Source organism: Euwallacea fornicatus, chromosome 13, assembly GCF_040115645.1.
Source record: "Euwallacea fornicatus isolate EFF26 chromosome 13, ASM4011564v1, whole genome shotgun sequence".
Taxonomy (NCBI): domain Eukaryota; kingdom Metazoa; phylum Arthropoda; class Insecta; order Coleoptera; family Curculionidae; genus Euwallacea; species Euwallacea fornicatus.
The window spans coordinates 1,183,767-1,201,745 of record NC_089553.1 but is presented as its reverse complement, the minus strand read 5'-3'; the positions used below and the strand labels follow the sequence as shown (position 1 = coordinate 1,201,745).

The window sequence follows — 17,979 nt, the reverse complement described above, 5'->3', positions numbered from 1 at the left end:
GCCTGTCGATATAATTTAGTATTTCGTTCTTCCTCAATTTCCATATAGTGGAATTTTTGCGTAAGTCGGTGATTTATAAAAAGAAGCATCCAAAAGTTAATGGACGAGTACAATAATATCCCCTCTGAGGATAGACAAACAAAAACCTATTTAGCGGGTTATGCAAGTAAGAAAGTTTAAAAGGGAAATTAAGAAAGGGCTTGTCAAATGTCACCGCCACTTAAAGGGGCCACAATGAACGGTAGAAAATTCCAAGTGAGGTAATTCGATCTCGATGTTGTTCGTTTTCTTTTATAAAACAAACTGCCCACATAATAGCTGTCTGATGGGCTTGAAAAGAGGTCGCATTCGTTTCCGTCTATAAAGGGCTCTTACGTTAACGGCGCTTTTGTCCCCTGGAAAATAAAAAAATCCACCTGACAAAAATTTATCACCGCGAGGCAAATTAAGCGCGCGCCATCTCCATTATCCCCCAGGAATCCGGGAAACCGCCCGGTTTAACAACCAACCACCCCTTGGACCAGACCCTTTTCGAGCAGCTACACGTATTCGGCATCTGCGGCATGCATTATTCATGTCCAGCCTGGCCGCTGTCCTAAGTTTGGACCCCTTCGACAAGAAATCCAACCCTTGTAAATAGCCACTGACAAGCCTCGCAGGATACGTGCCAACGTCGACCCGGACGGCATTCTTGTTCGGGGTTCGATTGAAAAGAATGATGAGAGCACTCGAAATGAATGCTAAAATTGCTAATCATCTGCCTAAAATGGAAATTTCAATGGAATAAATGTTTGAGAATGTATTAAGTTTAATGACCTTAAGAAGTTTAATCATTAAGCTCCACTACTCAAGGAAAAAAACTCCGGGGCCATTTTGATGACCTTTACCCGCTATTGGTCTTAAAACGCAATATAAATTCAGCTACAAATACATCCCCGAAGATACCTAGCTAAGTCCGTCCAAGACGCAAAAATTCCATTTCAACGGGAAGATTAGAATTCCCTCAGGGACCTGGTTCACGTCCTAAGAATGCAGGCTGAGACCGGACTGTTTGGAAAAAGGGAAGGCCGCAACTCTTTAGGGAGTCGTCCTGGCAAAATTACATTCTTGTCGGCTCCGAGTTTGCCAATGTGGCTTGGGCAAATAGGAATAGATGTTCGGTTAAGAACAAGCATTCTGAGAAGACCTTTTTCGTTGTATACATATACGGGGTGTCCCTGAAATTTCTGTATAACGAATCACCAAAAATACCTAAACCAAAAAATGACGCGTTCTAGAGAAACTTATTCATATCCGATGTTGCTCCATTTTTCCGCTACAGGGCGCCAAAGTCTTCAAATTAATATCGTTTTTTTTTTAATTATTGCTAAACGCTTTTATCCATTTTCGCTCAATTTGGAGCTAAGAGATACTACGTAAATTGGCGTGTTTTGCCATGAACGGGATCTTTTTTTATTGCGTGCAAATATTTGAAATGGCCCGTGGTTCGTAAATAAAAGTTTGCATTTTTTGTTACTTCCTACACGAGTGACTTTATTTTGAAACTTTTTTGTCTTTTGTAACATTTTCGCCAGGTGTACAGTTCCTCTACAAAACCATTATTTACGACACCTAGCAATTCATTACTGTAGTGAAAATAACGTTAAACACGCAACAATAAACTAAATATTCCGCACATCTCACATACCAATAGTGTTTATTATGGTTACTGCTGATTAATATTTGGTGTTTTAAAATGGAACATTATCCAATCGCTGATGAAATTGAGACATGCTTCTAGTATATGTATTCTTTGAGGTAACTGGACGTATGAGGGCCAGAGTCTCTCACGAGAAATATCCAAATAGCAGAACTCCCAACGAAGAAACTTTCGCGGGTATTGAAACGGGGAGTTTTAATCCACATAATGTTAACGAAAGATAAAATATCTGTGGAAGATAGAAGTCACCAAAGCAATCTACTCCTAATCGAGTTCCTAATAATACACAAAATAAAAATAAAGGGTACGAAAGCTTTCACGAAGTCCATTGAGAGGTAGTATTATGTTTATATATTTATTGCAAATCTTGGAATAGTTACCTGCATAAATCAGAGCCATGCTACCAATAAAAATTACAAATTCTGGATAACTTGGCGAAGGATTAGTTTTCCCTGCAAGATCATCACATAATGCTTATGGCTATTGCTCATTAGATCACAATTATGCGACTCTGGCAAACGTAATAAATATCCAACAAAAAATTTTAGAAAATTAAAGTGTTTTATTAAAATAAGAAAACTCTAATAAATCAAGTGTTTTATTCATCCTGTTTGCAAAAAAAATCCCATTAGGCTACAAGCAGAAAAAAATTATAACCTCATATATTATTAAAACGGATTATCTATATTTTACAAGAAGAAAAGTATTTTTCTTTGCCACTTTTCACACTTGAAACACCGATATCTCGGGAACGCACGGAGCAAGAGTCTTAAAGAATATTTCAAATATTCGCCTGGATGCTCTCCATCATCCTACGCAAACCGCTTGGTAAAATATCCCTTTAGTAATACAATTTAATTAGTTTCCGACAAAAGTCCCATATTAATAAAAATCACGAATTCTGGACAATTTGATAAAGAAAAATTGCCAATGCAGGAGCGCGACACGATGTTACAGCTATTCTAAGAGATTTAAATTTACAAGCTCACATGTACTACGTGACATAGAAAAGAGAACATCCTGTAAAAATGCTTTTCTTAAAAAAAAAATTAGTATGCATGTTTATACACAAAACGGATTAAATTTCCAACCATATTTGTTGATGTATTTGCGAATTATCAGGAATTTGAGTTTTTTTTACTATAAAAATTGCAATAAAATATAAACAATATATATATATAACTGCAAAATATCATTTATTGGTGTATAGTGTGCTTATAAAGCGCTTTTAAATTTATCAAATATTCCCAGACGCAGAATGCACCGCAGTTTTCATCAATTGAGCGAGTTTGAGAGAGGTCGATTAGTGGATCTACGAGAGGTTAGTCGGTCATTTAACAAAATAGCCACTAGATTGAACCGTAGTGTAAACACTATAGTGAGATGTTCTCAGACATGGTTCCAAGAAGAGCAAACAGACAGAAGGAGAGGTTCTGGATGATCCTGAAGAACTACACAACGTCAAGATCACCACTTTCGAATTATGGTCCTAAGAGATACGTTCGTCTTGTCGAAGACGCTAGCGAATCAGTGGTTTGCTGAACATGGAAGGCCTATTGGGTTCGAACCATTTTTTGTTGCATAAGAAGTTTTGGACTTATTTCCTACCGTCTCCATCTTGTGTTATCCTTCATATTAAATCATCATCAAAATCGACTGCAGTGGTGCAGAGAACGGATACGTTTGAATCTCGAATGGGATAATGTCGTCTTTAATGACGAATCCAGATTCTGTTTGGGTATGCATGATGATCGGACAAGAGTAAGAAGAAGACGGGATGAAAGACGGGTCCTTAGTTTACAATACAGAGACGTGTTTATCAGACTGTTGAGATAATGGTTTGGAGTGCTACTGCATATAGTAGCAGGTTACCTTTACTTTTCATTAAAGGCAGTATGATAGCCCGACGATACATCCAAGAAGTTCTGGAACCTCACCTCGTGCCTTATCTGGAAACTCTTGTGAATCCAGTTTTTCAGCACGACAATGCACGGCCACATATGACTAGAGTGATTATGGACTTCTTTCAACAAAAAGCAATCGATATGTTATCTTGGCCACCTCACGTTCCAGACCTCTCACCGATTGAACATGTATGGGATATTGTAGGTAAAAGGTTGCATAATTTACCCCATCTCCCACAAACTCTAGCGGCGCTGTCATGCTGCCCAGTTACCCAGGAATGAGATCCCCCAAGAGGACATCAATCACCTCATTAAATCCATGCCTAGACGTGTGGAGGAATGTATAAGACACCGCGGAGGACAAACAAATTATACTTTTTTTTGTTTTTAACAATTAAATTGGTTTAATTTTTTAATGAAGTATTTGTTTGAGCATAATAAACATGCATACCAATAATTATTTAAATAAAACCATTTTTCGAAAGTGTCCTTTTTTACGTCACGCAATATACATTATGCAGCCCTCGAACTGATTAAGTTTTTAACAGACCGTGACAAAATGTTAAAATTGATAGTAGCTTTATCTTCACTACATGTATATGTATATCATTTATGAACATGATCCATTTAATATTGCATGAAATTTTTAATTAATATTGTTATCGAAAAACCTCAAACTTCATTTTCAATCACTTCTCTTTGCACGAGGATATGTATTTTTTATTTCATCGAAGTATACTTACATAATGAAATCACTGCTTTGAATGCGCAATTTTTTTTATTTTACTAAATCTGGAAACACCGCATGTATCGCTTCTAAGCTTGAACATCTATATCTTTATAAAAGGTAAATTCTAAATTTTTTTGTACGTTTTTGTACCGATATCACCTCGTAAATGATTCACTCGAATGTTCAGTATACCAACGATTATCAACGTATTGGTAATACTCGCGGCACTAATAATCGAGAAAATCAGGTTTTCTTTTGTTCTAAAGACTAGTGGGGTAGTATAGCCTGTTAGTATATTCATGACTTAGTGAGTGAAAATGGGAGACATTTAACTGTCATTTTGTGAGTGAAAGTGGATGTTGCAGACGTGCTTCTGGCTCACGCTTTGTGCTCGATTGTGAGTTCCGATTGATGTTTCTTGTTTTTCACAGTTAAGTTTAGTCAGGTCAATGAGCAACAAGTAATTAGAATTTTAGTTGAAAGTTAAAATTAGTTGCAATTTTAGCTCTTCTAGAAGGTGCTTAGGACTATCTTTGGAGGTGATGGAAGAATGATGTCATAACTTCAGCTATTTCAAAGGTTTAACTTTTTTTTTGTGCGTCAATTCTCAACAGTCTACGCTTCAGTTTCATATCCATATTAATTGGCAACTCGGACTGTTTCGAAGAAAATCTTTTTTTCAGCATATAAAATTGACTTTCTTTGTATTTTAGGTTTCCATTGTGTACACTTCTGCTTTAAATCGAAATTAATTCAAAACTCTAACTGCTTTGACTTTTTTTTCAGGAAATAACATCGATCTTTTTTGTGTTTCAAGTTTAAACTATGTACGCCTTTGTTTGGAGTCGGAGTTAATTTGAAACTCTGTTTTCAAGATTTTATTTTCAAGAACTAATAATGAATGACTTTGCGTTTCAGGTCTCCATTGTGTACGTCTCTGCTTCATATCGAAATTAATTCAAAACTAACTGCATCGATTTTTTTTTCTAGGAAATAATTACTTAACTTTTTGTGTTTCAGGTTTTCACTGCGTACGCCTCTGCTTCAAATCGAAATTAATTCAAAACTCTAACTGCTTTAAATATTTTTTTCCAGGAAATAATATTGAATTTTCTATGTTTTAGGTTTGGACTGTGCTTGCCTCTGTTTCAAATCGAAATTAATTCGAAACTTTTAACTGTTTTAATTTTTTTCCAGGCAATAATATCTTTTTTTTTGTCTTCAGGTTTCCACTGTGCACGCCGCTGCTTCAAATCGAAATTAATTCTCTCTAACTGCATTGAATATTTTTGTTTGCAGGAAATAATATTTTAATGTTTTTTTGATTCAGGTTTTCATTGTGTGCGCTTCTGTTTCAAATTGTAATTAATTCGAAACTCTAACTGCTTTGAATATTTTTTTTCAGGAAATAATATTGATTTTTATTGTGTTTCAGGTTTTTACTTTCTACGTCTTTGCTTCGAGTCGGAATTAAGCCGAAACTTTAACCGTTTGAAAGATATTTTTTGATTTGTTAAAATTTAAGACACCAAAATATATACATATACGGGGTACGTTATTTCGTCTCGCTTATCGTCTACATAGTTAGACCAATCAGCTGTACCCTCGCAAAAAGGGGTGTAAAGTTGTTTGAATGTTGGGAAGCCATCGTACTGTTGTGATAGCTCGAGGCCATAACTCGTATCTTTGTAATAGGCAGACTATGATGTATTTTGTACGATTTCGTACCGATATCAATTCTTAAATCATTCAGTCGAGTAGTAGCAGGATAAAGAAGATATTGGAAATCCGGAACGAACTAATAATTGAGTTAGCTGGAAACGAATATCGTTTAGCAATATCTTTTTTAGTTTCTTAAATACAGCATAATTTGGGCACCTAATATTTGTGATTTTTTGACGCTGAAAATGGAAGTTCGAAAAAAGTGTCTTTTTAAAGCTCCGTGACCATACGACACATGAGTCCATCAGACCGATAAGATAAGAAAATTTCGATTTCTTTAAAAAAATATATCTAAGAAGGGAGATACCCATTTGTCGCTTTTCTAACTTTGAACCGCTATAATTTGGACAGACGTGCGGCAATTTACTTAAAAAAAAAATTAATTGTCCCGACAAACTCGATAAAACTCCGCAACTGGCTTGTTAATATCTTTAAAAATTTCCGAAACACATCAGCAGGTTAATCCTCAATTTTTGCGATTTGTTGGTGCTGAAAATTACGGTTTAAAAAAAAGTGCTTTTCCAAAGCTTCACGACCTAAATTGATATACATGATATATCTCCATAGGTTCATGATTTTCAACTGTAACTTAGGAAATAAAATGCAATGTTCTTGCACTTTAAGTGTCAACTTCGTGGGTTGCTGGTTTGAATTGAAATTATTTGTCAACTTAGTCATTTCTGAGGCAATTCTAGCGATTTCCAAAATTTTCAAATTTCGAGTACATCCGGAGACGTGTTATTAATAAAAATTACGGATTCTGGACAATTTGGTGGAGAATGAGTTGTGCTTGTAGGATCGAGACGTATTGTACAGGAAAGAATTCAATTAATTAGATTACGTATAAAACATTAAGGTTAATTGTGGCTTTATGTTTATTACACGTACTAATTCTGATCGTGACGCATTAAATTTTAAATGAGTATTGTTTTTGAAAGTTTCAATTTTTTTTCGATTAATCTGTCTTTTATATACGATATGGATGTATTTTTCAGCTCCTTGCTTATTTTTTTATTATTCTGTACCTCTAAGTGCTATTAATTGATTTTGTCAGGAAGTACTGATTTTTTTATTTATAGGATAATATTTCAGTTTTACCAAGTTAATTATTCTCTGTAATAATAATTATTACGATCACAAAGGTGGTCTTTAATAATGATGGCTCAGTAACGAGTAAGGCATCGTTCCAAATAATTTATTCACCCATTATGAGTATAAAATGTTTCGTCGGTGTATCTCCATTGGTAGTTTTGAGAAGTTTTAGTTTAGGTGAATTAAAGAGAGCCTCGAATTGTGAAATTTTTGCATTTGCGAATTTACTTGTTACAAGTATGTTTTATTATTAAATGAAACAAGGGATATTTCCTTCAGCTTATTGATTTTTTCTCTTGTGCGCCACCTGCGAATCTGTCTTGTAAGTGCTAGGAGATTTTTTCTCTACAATCTGAGACACTAAACAGTAACGACACCTATCAGTGATCGGGCTCTCAGGGTATTTCGTTTACGCGTGATTTTATTCATTAATATATAAAATTTTAATAACATTTTTATATTGTAAATAAGAATACCATGTACCATTTAAAACTAAAAAAAAAATGTTGTGTCGTCCTAGTTGATTAATATATTTATGGAAGTGGGAGGTACCAAAGAAACCCATTTCCAATCAAGTTTCCCATAATTTCTGATATAAAAATAAATAATATGGAAACCTTCAGGAGTTTCATCTAGAAAAACTTCAGACTTGAGAAAATCTATTTTTTATTCCGTCTGTGCATGTCAACATAATGGAACAGCCGCCTTTAATTCGCAACTTTTCTACCATTTTACTAAATCTGGGAATATCGCATGTGTCCGTTTTAAGCTCGATCAGCTCTACTTCACTGCTGTAACTGCAAAAGGCAGGTTTTATCGATATCACTTCGTAAATGATTCACTCAAATGTTAGCCCAGCGATGGAGATATTTGTAATGTGAACTGTGCTACTAATCGGGATAATCGGGTTTTCTATTGTTCTAAACACTGGTGAATTACACCGTTAGTATATCCATGATTTAGTGAGTAAAAGTGGGCGGCATTTAACTGTCAATTTGTTAATGAAAGTGGATGTTATTGATGTGTTTTTAGATAACGCTTTTAATGCTCGAGGTTGAATTCTTATTGTCTGTGGTTAACAGTTGAACTTTGTCAGATCAATTAAAATTATATCAGAATTTTAGTTGAAAGTTGAAAATATTTGTAATTTTCGCTGTTTTGGAAGGCACCCAGAACTATCTTTGGACATGGCCGAAGGATGATATTGCAACTCGAGCTGTTTTGAAAAAAATTTTTTTTTCAGGAATTAATATTGATCTTTCTCTGTTTTAGGTTTTAATTGTATAGATCTCTACTTTAAGTCGAAATTAGTTCGAAACTCGAACTGTTTGTAGATTTTTTTTCAGGAGTTAATATTAAATTTTTTTAAAAAGTAAAATTGAATTCTTTTCAGGAATTACTATTGAATTTTTTTGTATCGCAGAATTCCGAAATATGAAACTTTCGCAAGTATTGTAAGCCAACTTAGGGGAATGGGTAGTTTCAATCTAAATTTTAACCAGTTTTAAATAGAATTAAAGATAATTCCAAATTAAGTTGTAGACATTCGGGGTTCGAGTTGACGGTTTCCAAAAATACCATTAATAACATTTCAGGAGAACATTTACTCCATCTGCATCATGTGCAACACATGCAAAAACTTTTAAATATAAATTGTGAAAGTCGGCTGACGTTTTGTTTAATCGAAAAAATTAATTCCAAATGGAACCCTTCACAAGAAAACTTTATTTACGGACGCAACTACAATTGGTAGATTTAGAGTTGCAAAAATACATAGGGAACATGTGTATAGCGATGAAAATCTTCTTGCGAACAGGGACAAACATTTACAGTATGAATTTAAAATTAAGATTTTGACAAGTAGAATTGACAATGTTATTATTGAACCAATTGTAATGCGAAATCGATTAAATAGGAATAACTATTTTACAACATAGTTAAAAATCATTTAACTCTCAAATTTAAAAAAAACTTAATTCTCTCCAAAAATTTTCAAAGTGGTCTTATCCTAAACAAGACAAAAAAGTAATGTAACATTCAAAACCATCCACAAAAATTCGTAATTTCGCTTTCTAAAACTCACTTAAATTTTAATTTATTGTATGAAATAACGAAAAAGCGAGAAGGTATATCTACTTACTGTTGTAATCAGGTACGTATTACTTTTTAACATACATAGTTCAGCAACTTAGTAATGTTTGGTAACGAAATTATGGAAAAATATGTTCAAAACTTACTTACCTGTATTATAGTAATCGACTCGTTCAAAGGAACCACAAGATGAGTCTTGAAACGTTGCCCCAGCTTATTAAACGCGAAGTGCATTTCTAACTAATCGATTTTTCGATAAATTATCACCCGAAGTTTGATAGTTTCACACTTAAAATGCAGAAACTTGCTCGTAGATATGCAATTTTTGCAACTTCCCTTACTGAATTTTATTAACTTTCGTACTATTCCGCCATGTTGCGCAAATCGTAAAAACAAAAGAAAACTATTCAATAGCGATTTTTCAACTGACACTGGTCATGGCGACCATATTTGAAACTAAAGGTGGGCACACGTGTTAATTTATTATTTTCCGCACTATTATAAATTCGAGAATAAAACAACAACTACTAAGGGCAGTTTTATATTACACTAGCTATAGAAATATCCTTTTCAAAATACAAAAATAAAAAGTTAACATATTTAGAAATAAAAGAACGGAACTCAAAAACAAGCACTTTTACTATTGTTTTCGAACAGTAACATTCATATTAATAAACACCCTGTACACGGTTCTACGGTTTCATCTTAGTACAGTGGAAATTACCTCAATATTATTTACATTATTATTGTTATAGTTTCATTGAAGAAAGATTATGAAAAGTTGAGTATTGAATTTGTAAAGTTGCATCACAGGTTTGCCATTTTCACCAACGAATATTTCCTGAATGAAGCTGATAAATAACGTTATGAACCTACATATGTCGAAGGTAGATAAAATACCTGTAACTTAATAATGCCAAAAACCCTTCGTGATCTCAACTGTTCACCCATTTGTCATTTTATTAAAATCATATATAAATTGAACACTTATATTAATAAAGAATAAAATGCTGAACAACCTCTTTTACCTGTAGCTGCAACGCACAATGCATTTGTTTACTACCTATTACCTCACTTAAAATAAATTTTACTCACATATTCACCAATAGAGTACAAAAATAAGCTTTTAAGTTTGGGAAGGTTTCCCGATACTATTGCCAGTAATTCATTATTTTTTGTACTTACTTTTTAAGTTTTCGATGTTGAAAAAGTCGCTGGTGCATTAGGAGTACCCTTATCTTTAGTATGTAGAATAAAATCATGGAACAGTTTAAGTGATAAACATACAAAGCTTCTTTTTCATAAATCTACAAGAAACCTAAGTTTGAAATCATACCATAAAATGATGTAGCGTCAGCTTAAGTTTTATCACGAACCTGAACTACCCCTAACGAACACACAACTTAATTAAGATTTTACTTTTCAATACAAATTTCTTTTAAGTCCCGATGGCAGTTAGAGATGACATAATTCATGATGCAACTCAACAAGTTTAATGTTCAGACTATACTTGCACGCAATATGATGTTTTGATAGGGTGTCCCCTTTACTTTTTGAGCTCGATTAAATGTTGTGTGATGCTCATATAGGTGCGAAACAAAAACTCTTAAAATAAAGTAGACACACTATGTATTTTATCGTTTTTAGGGTATATTGTTGGAGCTTAACGTAAAAATAAATAGAACTTATTTACAGAAGAATAAGCAAAATATTCGTGACGATTACTGGTAATAGTAGTTATTGTATATACAAAAAAATCGTTTTATAATATATACACACCTAAAATAAACGATACAGCTTAAAAGTAAGAGTACTGGGTTTACGTAAAAATAAAAGACAAATTTATAGCCTAACATACACGGTATTTGTACCTAATAAATGAGCCCAGATGGTCGGAACTTTAATCTTAAATTTAGGACCGGAATATGATATTAACAACTGAACGATCTATTTAAAAAGCTACGAAATTTATTAAATCAAATCCCCGATCAACGAGGTACAAATATTCACTCATACATTTAAAATTACCGAGTAAACGATTAAAGTGGCAACTACAGACAAACACTAAACACACGAATTAATTACATTTCAGTCTTGATAATGAGAAAATAAATATTACGTTAACACTACTATAACAATATTTGAGTCTTTAAAACAGTAAGGTAGGCCGTAAACCAGAGGTGCATAAGACGGATATGCAGAAAATACTGTTTGGGGACATAGTGGCCCAAATCAGTTTAATTAAAACGGGCGTCGTACAAAACATTGCCAGCTAAAGGAACGTACACAAATGTTGCTCTAGAGTCCTATACTTCATGCGACATCCGTTTAAATTCAATTAAAATACATTACTATATCTCCATGAAGTAGCTAGCGCATGTTTGATGCGACATGCACTTGTGGTGTGCGACCGAGCTTAGATAGTACAGTGTTTCACGTGAATTTGATAACTATTACTGAAGGTCTAACTTTTACGACCTTACCTAACTCAATTTTTAAAGCTCCAAATTGTTGATATTTTAGTCAAAATTGTAAGAATATTGTTGAACATTTTAATCAACTATTTTTACAAACGTTATAGAACTATTTTGGGTATTTTCTAGAAATTTCTCTGGGCAATTACAAGAACTGAAGCTACAAATCCGAAATGTATGGAACTATTGGCTCGCAAATTACTTAACACCGCCTTTCTGCTATTGCACGCATTTCAAATTACCACACTCCTTTTAGTCATGTAAAATCTAGGCAAGAAGACAGTATTAAGGATGGTATTATTAGGTAAAATCTTGGCAAGAAGACAACATTAAGTATGATATTATAAAGATGTTTCTCATGCAACACTTCATGTTAATAAATTTACCCGTGACAATGATCCTTAATCTCCCATTATAAAACTCCAAAAAATATTTCCGTCCACGTTTTCAAATGCGAGAACTTATCAGATCCAAAATAATTTGCTTATGACCTTAAATAAGACTGTTGACATTGTCTTTAACCAACAAATATTAAACGGAAAAGACCACAATTAAATTTTTTAGCTGGTATGTGCTTTTAATTACCCTATAGAGGCATTTAAACAATCTCTACGGTCACTTTAACCATTTACTCGGCCTCACGCTTGCCCGGACAGTTAAACGAATACCTTGGCCAGACCATCGGCGCCTGCACTCGCTATGTAAGGCCGGGACGGGTGGAAAGCCACGTCCAGGATGCTTTCGTCGAATTTCTTGCGATGGGCGGTAATTTCTTGCACGCATGTCTTGCTATCCAAATTCCACAATCGGATCGAACAATCGTGAGAACCTAAACAGTGATTTAGCAAAGGAAAATATTTTTCAATTATTAATTTTACCAGAGAGAAGGTATAAGCCGTTGGGATCCACTGCCAGACTAGTTACGGCGTCCAAATGAGCCACCATTGAGTGCACCATTTTCCCTGTGTGATTATCCCAAAAACGGATGTGTCTGTCCTCGTGAGCGGTTACAGTAAGCGGCAGCGTGGGATGACAAACCACTTTGTAAATCTACAAAAACACTAATAAGAAATTATATTTTTTAAACCCCAGAACCAACCTTTTTAGCACTCAAAGTGACTCCATCTTGACTGGTCGACTCCAATCGTAACAGCTGTTTCCCAGTTTCGACGTCGAAAATGACGCTATGAGAAGACGAAAATGATGCGACAATCCGGCTTGAATCATCCCGGACAAAGTCTACGCTTGAGGGAACTCCGTCGGATTCGGAAGAGAAAGTATTGAGAAGCTGAATCTGAAAAGAATCAATAAGCACTTTCTAAAAAAAAATAATACATATTTAATTGTACAAGATGTATCCTTTACTTATAGAACTAGTTTTTAAGGCTTATCCCTGAACACACATCGAACATAACATTCTATTTATTTTGGTTATCGGTAAATAACGAAGACAAAATATTCATCTCTTGATCGTGGACAACTCAATAATATGTGATTTTAGAATGCATAAAGTGTTATTTGCTAAGTACCTAATGATTATTCAAATTAATACTTAATACAGTTCCAATTAACAGAACAATTTGGGTACATAAATCCTCTTATAGGCTTTGCTCTCCGATCATCCCATTATTTCTGCATTCAATTCTCTGCAGTGTATTGTTCCAATTATCATCGTAATACCCTAACAAAACAACTATAACCCCCCATTATCCTTACCTTATTATGGGGTGACCACAATTTCACGGTACCATCAGCCGATGAAGAAACCAACTGCTGCTTTGAGTGTAGAACCGCCAGGCCCCAAACTGCATCTGAATGCCCATGTAAAGTGGTGTTCAACACATCCGGCTCAAATAAATCATAAGGATCAATATTAGAGTTCGGTACATTCCAGCAATTGATCACCCCATCCAGACCGCCTGAATAGCAATGTTCACCCGTCCCGGATATAGCCAATGAAAGCACCGCACCTAGAATTTCAACTTGGAGAATTGCTTAAAATTCAACACCCAACTTCAACAAACCTGTGTGACTTCTAAAGGTATACAAAGGTTCTACGTCAAGGCTCGCACTTTTCTTTGCAGGAACAGTTTTCTGTAGATTCCACAACTTCAACGTGTGATCCTCGCTGGCAGTAATCAAAACTGGTTCAGTGGGATGGAACGCAAGAGCTCGGACTCCATCAAAATGACTTCGCAAAGTGTATTTGGCGTTCCACGTTTTACGAAAAGCCTCTTTACTGCTGGAAATATCGTAAGTGCTCTCGGCGTCATTGTTGACTGTTAATTGGGCCAATTCGCCCAGGCCCAAGGTAGCATCAATGTTGTCTTCGTCACCCATGCCGAGGCCCCGTTTGGGGCCCTGTGAGGTTACTGGGAAATATTCTAATTAGTCGCTTCATTAGAGGAAGATTCCTACTTACTTTTGTCCCATTCGGCCGGAACAACGTTCTTCATTTCCTGCTTCTTCTCAGCTTCGCTTAGTCGGTTTAGTTCGTTAAAGACCTCCAGAGCTAATGCGTCAACATCTTCCCCTTCTGAAATGCAATTAAGTTTAAAAAATATTTAATACTTTTCCAATTCTGTAGTAACTCACCTTTCTTGATGGGCTTGACCTCATCCTCCATCTCCACATTACTAGAATCCAAATCTCCATCATCGCTCATATCCTCATCGTCGTCCATATCGATATCGGTGTTTGGTAGGAAGTCCAAATTGGCCATAACAGCGGCTTCAGAATCGAGCATCATGGCCTCGGCCAGCGAACTGGGCTGGCTCTTTTTAGCCGGAGTTCTCCGTCCTAAACACACACACACACATTTCTCATTAACAACAAATTTGATCAACACAAAACAAATGAGAAATGGTATTTTCTAATAATAACAACAGGAAAGAAGCTCCAATAAAACCACTTTCGACTATTATAATAAATTCACTAAAATTTTATTATTATTTATTAACTGAAACCTTATTCTTAATCTATATACTTTTTTATGTTTTACAATCTTTATAGCTGATAATTCTATATAACCTGAACTATGTATTGAGAGTTTTAGCTAAACGTTGCATTTGAAATTATTGAAGACTGCTTATTTATTGAACTGTGTAATTCTTGTTAAATTATCTTCTCGGGAAGCACGCTAACAGAAATTGTCTGTTCCCAAGCAAAAGTTGCTTTGATAATAATTACTAAGCCACGCTTATTAGTCAGTTGTCAAAATGTATTTAAAGCAAATTTATTTTTGTCAGACTGTTTCAGTTATTTCTCTTTCAATCATTTGGTGTGTCTTTAATTAATAAAATTTTTTAACGTCTTTGAACTTGAACATATAAATACATGTGAATTTTCCTTAACTAAAAGCTGTTATCTATCTACCTATTCTTACCTTGAGTTTCGCTAACTCTTTTGTTCGACTCGTTGCCGTTCACAGGACCTCCATTAAGATTTTCTTCCTGATCTGCATTATTGTTCAGTCCCAGCAAAGCTCTGACTCGAGTTGACCGCACATCAATAATTCTATCAGTGTACCCAATTTCCTGTAGATATTGCCTTAATAACTGCCTGCCTTGTTTCCAAGTGGCATTGGACACTGGAACGTAGCTTTGATCCTGGTCAAGTTGCGAATCACTAGTATCGTCCAGCACTGGAGGCTTCATATCACCTTGTTGTAGTTCAGTACCATATTTCAACTTGTGAAACTTAGCACGCTCTTGCTTCAGGGCATACTCAAGCATCTTAATTCGGCGCACTAAATCATTTTTCAAGTTTTCTTGACCCTTGCGTTCTCCTTGCAAAAACGCTATTCGAGCCTGGAAACATACAAGTCTATGGTTGAATGAGTAATGTCACAGCACTTCCTAAATAAAAATTTAATTTAGTTGTTAATTATCAAAGGAAATAGTCAACAAAATAAGTAGTAGTTTTGCAACGTTTTTACAACACTGTTGGATGTTGAAATCAAGCTTTCCATGGTGCACTTCAACCACAAACAATTCATTTATAACTTAGAAGCAGGTAACAAGGTAGTCATTAGTACAGTAAGAACTTATTGCTTCTTCCTTACTACTAATAAAATTAGAAAGTGAAACATCATACATGTATTTATTGTCTCAGAGGCGTACCATGATAATTGCAAACAAGTACTTAATAAAAAATTATGCTTACAATTGAAATTTCTTCTTTCTGTTTTAATTAGGGCTAACAACAATTGACTATGTTTCAGAATATTTGAGTAAATGTAAGGAGTTGATTAAGTATTTCTATTTTGTATTAAAATTAATAAAATCCACACCACTGGCAGTAATTGTTACACTTAATGTTATTCAATTCATTTTAAGAAGGTTAAAAGAATAATTTCTATATGTTAAAATCATATAAATGCATTCCAAATTTTCAAAGATAATTTAATTTTGATACTATCATAACTACAAGTGACTTTAATCCTCTTAGCTTAATCTCGGAGTTCAAGGATATTGTATGCACTATATGAAGTATATATATATATATGTGTGTGTGTGTGTGTGTGTGTGTGTGTGTATGTTTTTAATATGATTTTTTACATGAATAAGGACTGCAAAATCAATTTACTAGCAACTCTACTGAAAAGGTAATATCCATAGAAACCACAAAACTGACCAATATTCTAATATGTCTATTTATTTTCTTTTCCTAAGCATATTATCCTTTTGATTAAGCAACCAGGACTTTGATTTATTGGCTCAAAATGATAAGATTGATTGAATATCAAACTGATGTTAAAGTTAAGAAGGCATTAATAATTTGGTCCTGAGTCTGTGCACTTAAGTAACCTGAGGATACTGGCAGTTACTAACTTGTTTACTTAAGTGTACTTTCTCAAAATAACTAATGGAAGAAAGGATATCATTAGACTTTTAACTCAAACTAACTTGAGAATACTAATGGTCACTCACTGAGTTAGTTTCTAAAAAAACTTAGTGGAAGAAACTCTGAATTGATGAATGTTTCAATGAGTTCTTTAATATGACAATAAAGGTTTTATTGGAAAGTGATCACATCTTGATCTACATGCTGATAGGATGGAATATTTCTAACCAGAGAAATATGAATATAGTCTGCACTAAAATGTCAACTGGGGCATCAACTTGTGCACAAAATAAATTATTCAAATAACTGTTCAGTTCCAAAAATAGACAAACAGAATAATTAAGAAATGAACCTTGTAAAGACATTGGGTGGATTAAATTTTTGAACTTACAGGCAAGTTAAAGCTGTAACTTCAAGGGACCATCAAACTTCAGGTGCCTTACCTGCAGTTCAGCCCTATCCACTTCCCACTGCGACCTTTCCAGTTCGAACCTGGCCCATTCATGTTGGATAAAATGCAAGATTCCCGGTATGGAGTAATGGTTTTTGGGCTGAGGCTCCTCGTTTTGCTTGTTATTTGAAGTGGTGGCGGCCTGCGAGCCCATCTGAGCCCCGTTCTGATTTAAAGACGACGTGTCTTCCATTGTGCCCGTTCGCGAGAAGTCCAAATCAAACGTCTACCATTCCTCCTGTTCAAATCGCCATTTTACTTTTCGGACGGGCCCGTCTCCCCGTTTCCTTCAAACGCACATACACTGAAATAATTAAGTCCGATTTGTTGAGATTTGGGTATCTGGACGCACCAAAGGGTACAAATGCTCAATTTAGCGTAGGTTTTTCACGGAAATATGGATTTTTTTGAGAAAATTTTCCAATCAACTCCTTAGCCAAAACCAACCCATCAACATCTGGCACTTTTTTCTCTCTCTGACACACAGGGATCTGTATCGATTTGTCTTTGTTGTGTGTTGAAGGCATACGACAAGTGAGCATGCGTCCTTGATCTTCCTTCAAAAATCTTTTGTCAGTTTTTTATCCCCCTCTTCACTCTATTTACAGATTTTAGATAAATGAAAAATAATGAATTTAACTTATATTCTTCTACTTCTTGAATACCAGAGTTAATGAATGTTTCTAAGGATTCGAATAGCTTCGATGCTTGCATTGGTTAAAATATTATACGGCGGTTTAAAATAACTTTAATAATCAACGATGCATAGACAACTAAGTTACCATAAGTAACTAAGTATATAAAAAAACATTTTAAAATTTAAGTAAAGTAAAATTCTATAGTAGGATGCATCAGAGTTTCACCAATCAATAATGTTTCATTTTACAAATAATTTTTCAGATGACGATATACATCGAATATGTAATGCATACAAAATGGTGAATACAATATTCGCAATTTAATTGATTTTT

At 34.6% G+C, this 17,979-nt stretch overlaps 1 protein-coding gene across 1 annotated transcript; it reads right to left on the bottom strand.

Moving 5' to 3' along the window:
- Window positions 1-9,763: 9,763 nt before the first annotated feature.
- On the bottom strand, window positions 9,764-17,495 carry Cka (Connector of kinase to AP-1). The gene is made up of 9 exons (XM_066289039.1): window positions 17,001-17,495; window positions 15,098-15,521; window positions 14,308-14,511; window positions 14,135-14,248; window positions 13,737-14,084; window positions 13,429-13,682; window positions 12,812-13,006; window positions 12,591-12,762; window positions 9,764-12,541 (listed from the first exon to the last, which is right to left on the bottom strand). Exons 1-9 carry the CDS (start codon window positions 17,199-17,201, stop codon window positions 12,369-12,371), a joined length of 2,085 nt encoding a protein of 694 aa, XP_066145136.1. The 5' UTR covers window positions 17,202-17,495; the 3' UTR covers window positions 9,764-12,368.
- Between the last annotated feature and the right edge of the window lie 484 nt (window positions 17,496-17,979).

Coding starts and splice junctions, on each gene's coding strand:
- Cka (XM_066289039.1), bottom strand. CDS start 17,201: ATGGAAGACACGTCGTCTTTAAATCAGAACGGGGCTCAGATGGGCTCG. Junction 14,249..14,307: donor GGTCAAGCCCATCAAGAAAG/GTGAGTTACTAC, acceptor ATTGCATTTCAG/AAGGGGAAGATGTTGACGCA. Junction 12,542..12,590: donor CGGCTTATACCTTCTCTCTG/GTAAAATTAATA, acceptor ATCACTGTTTAG/GTTCTCACGATTGTTCGATC.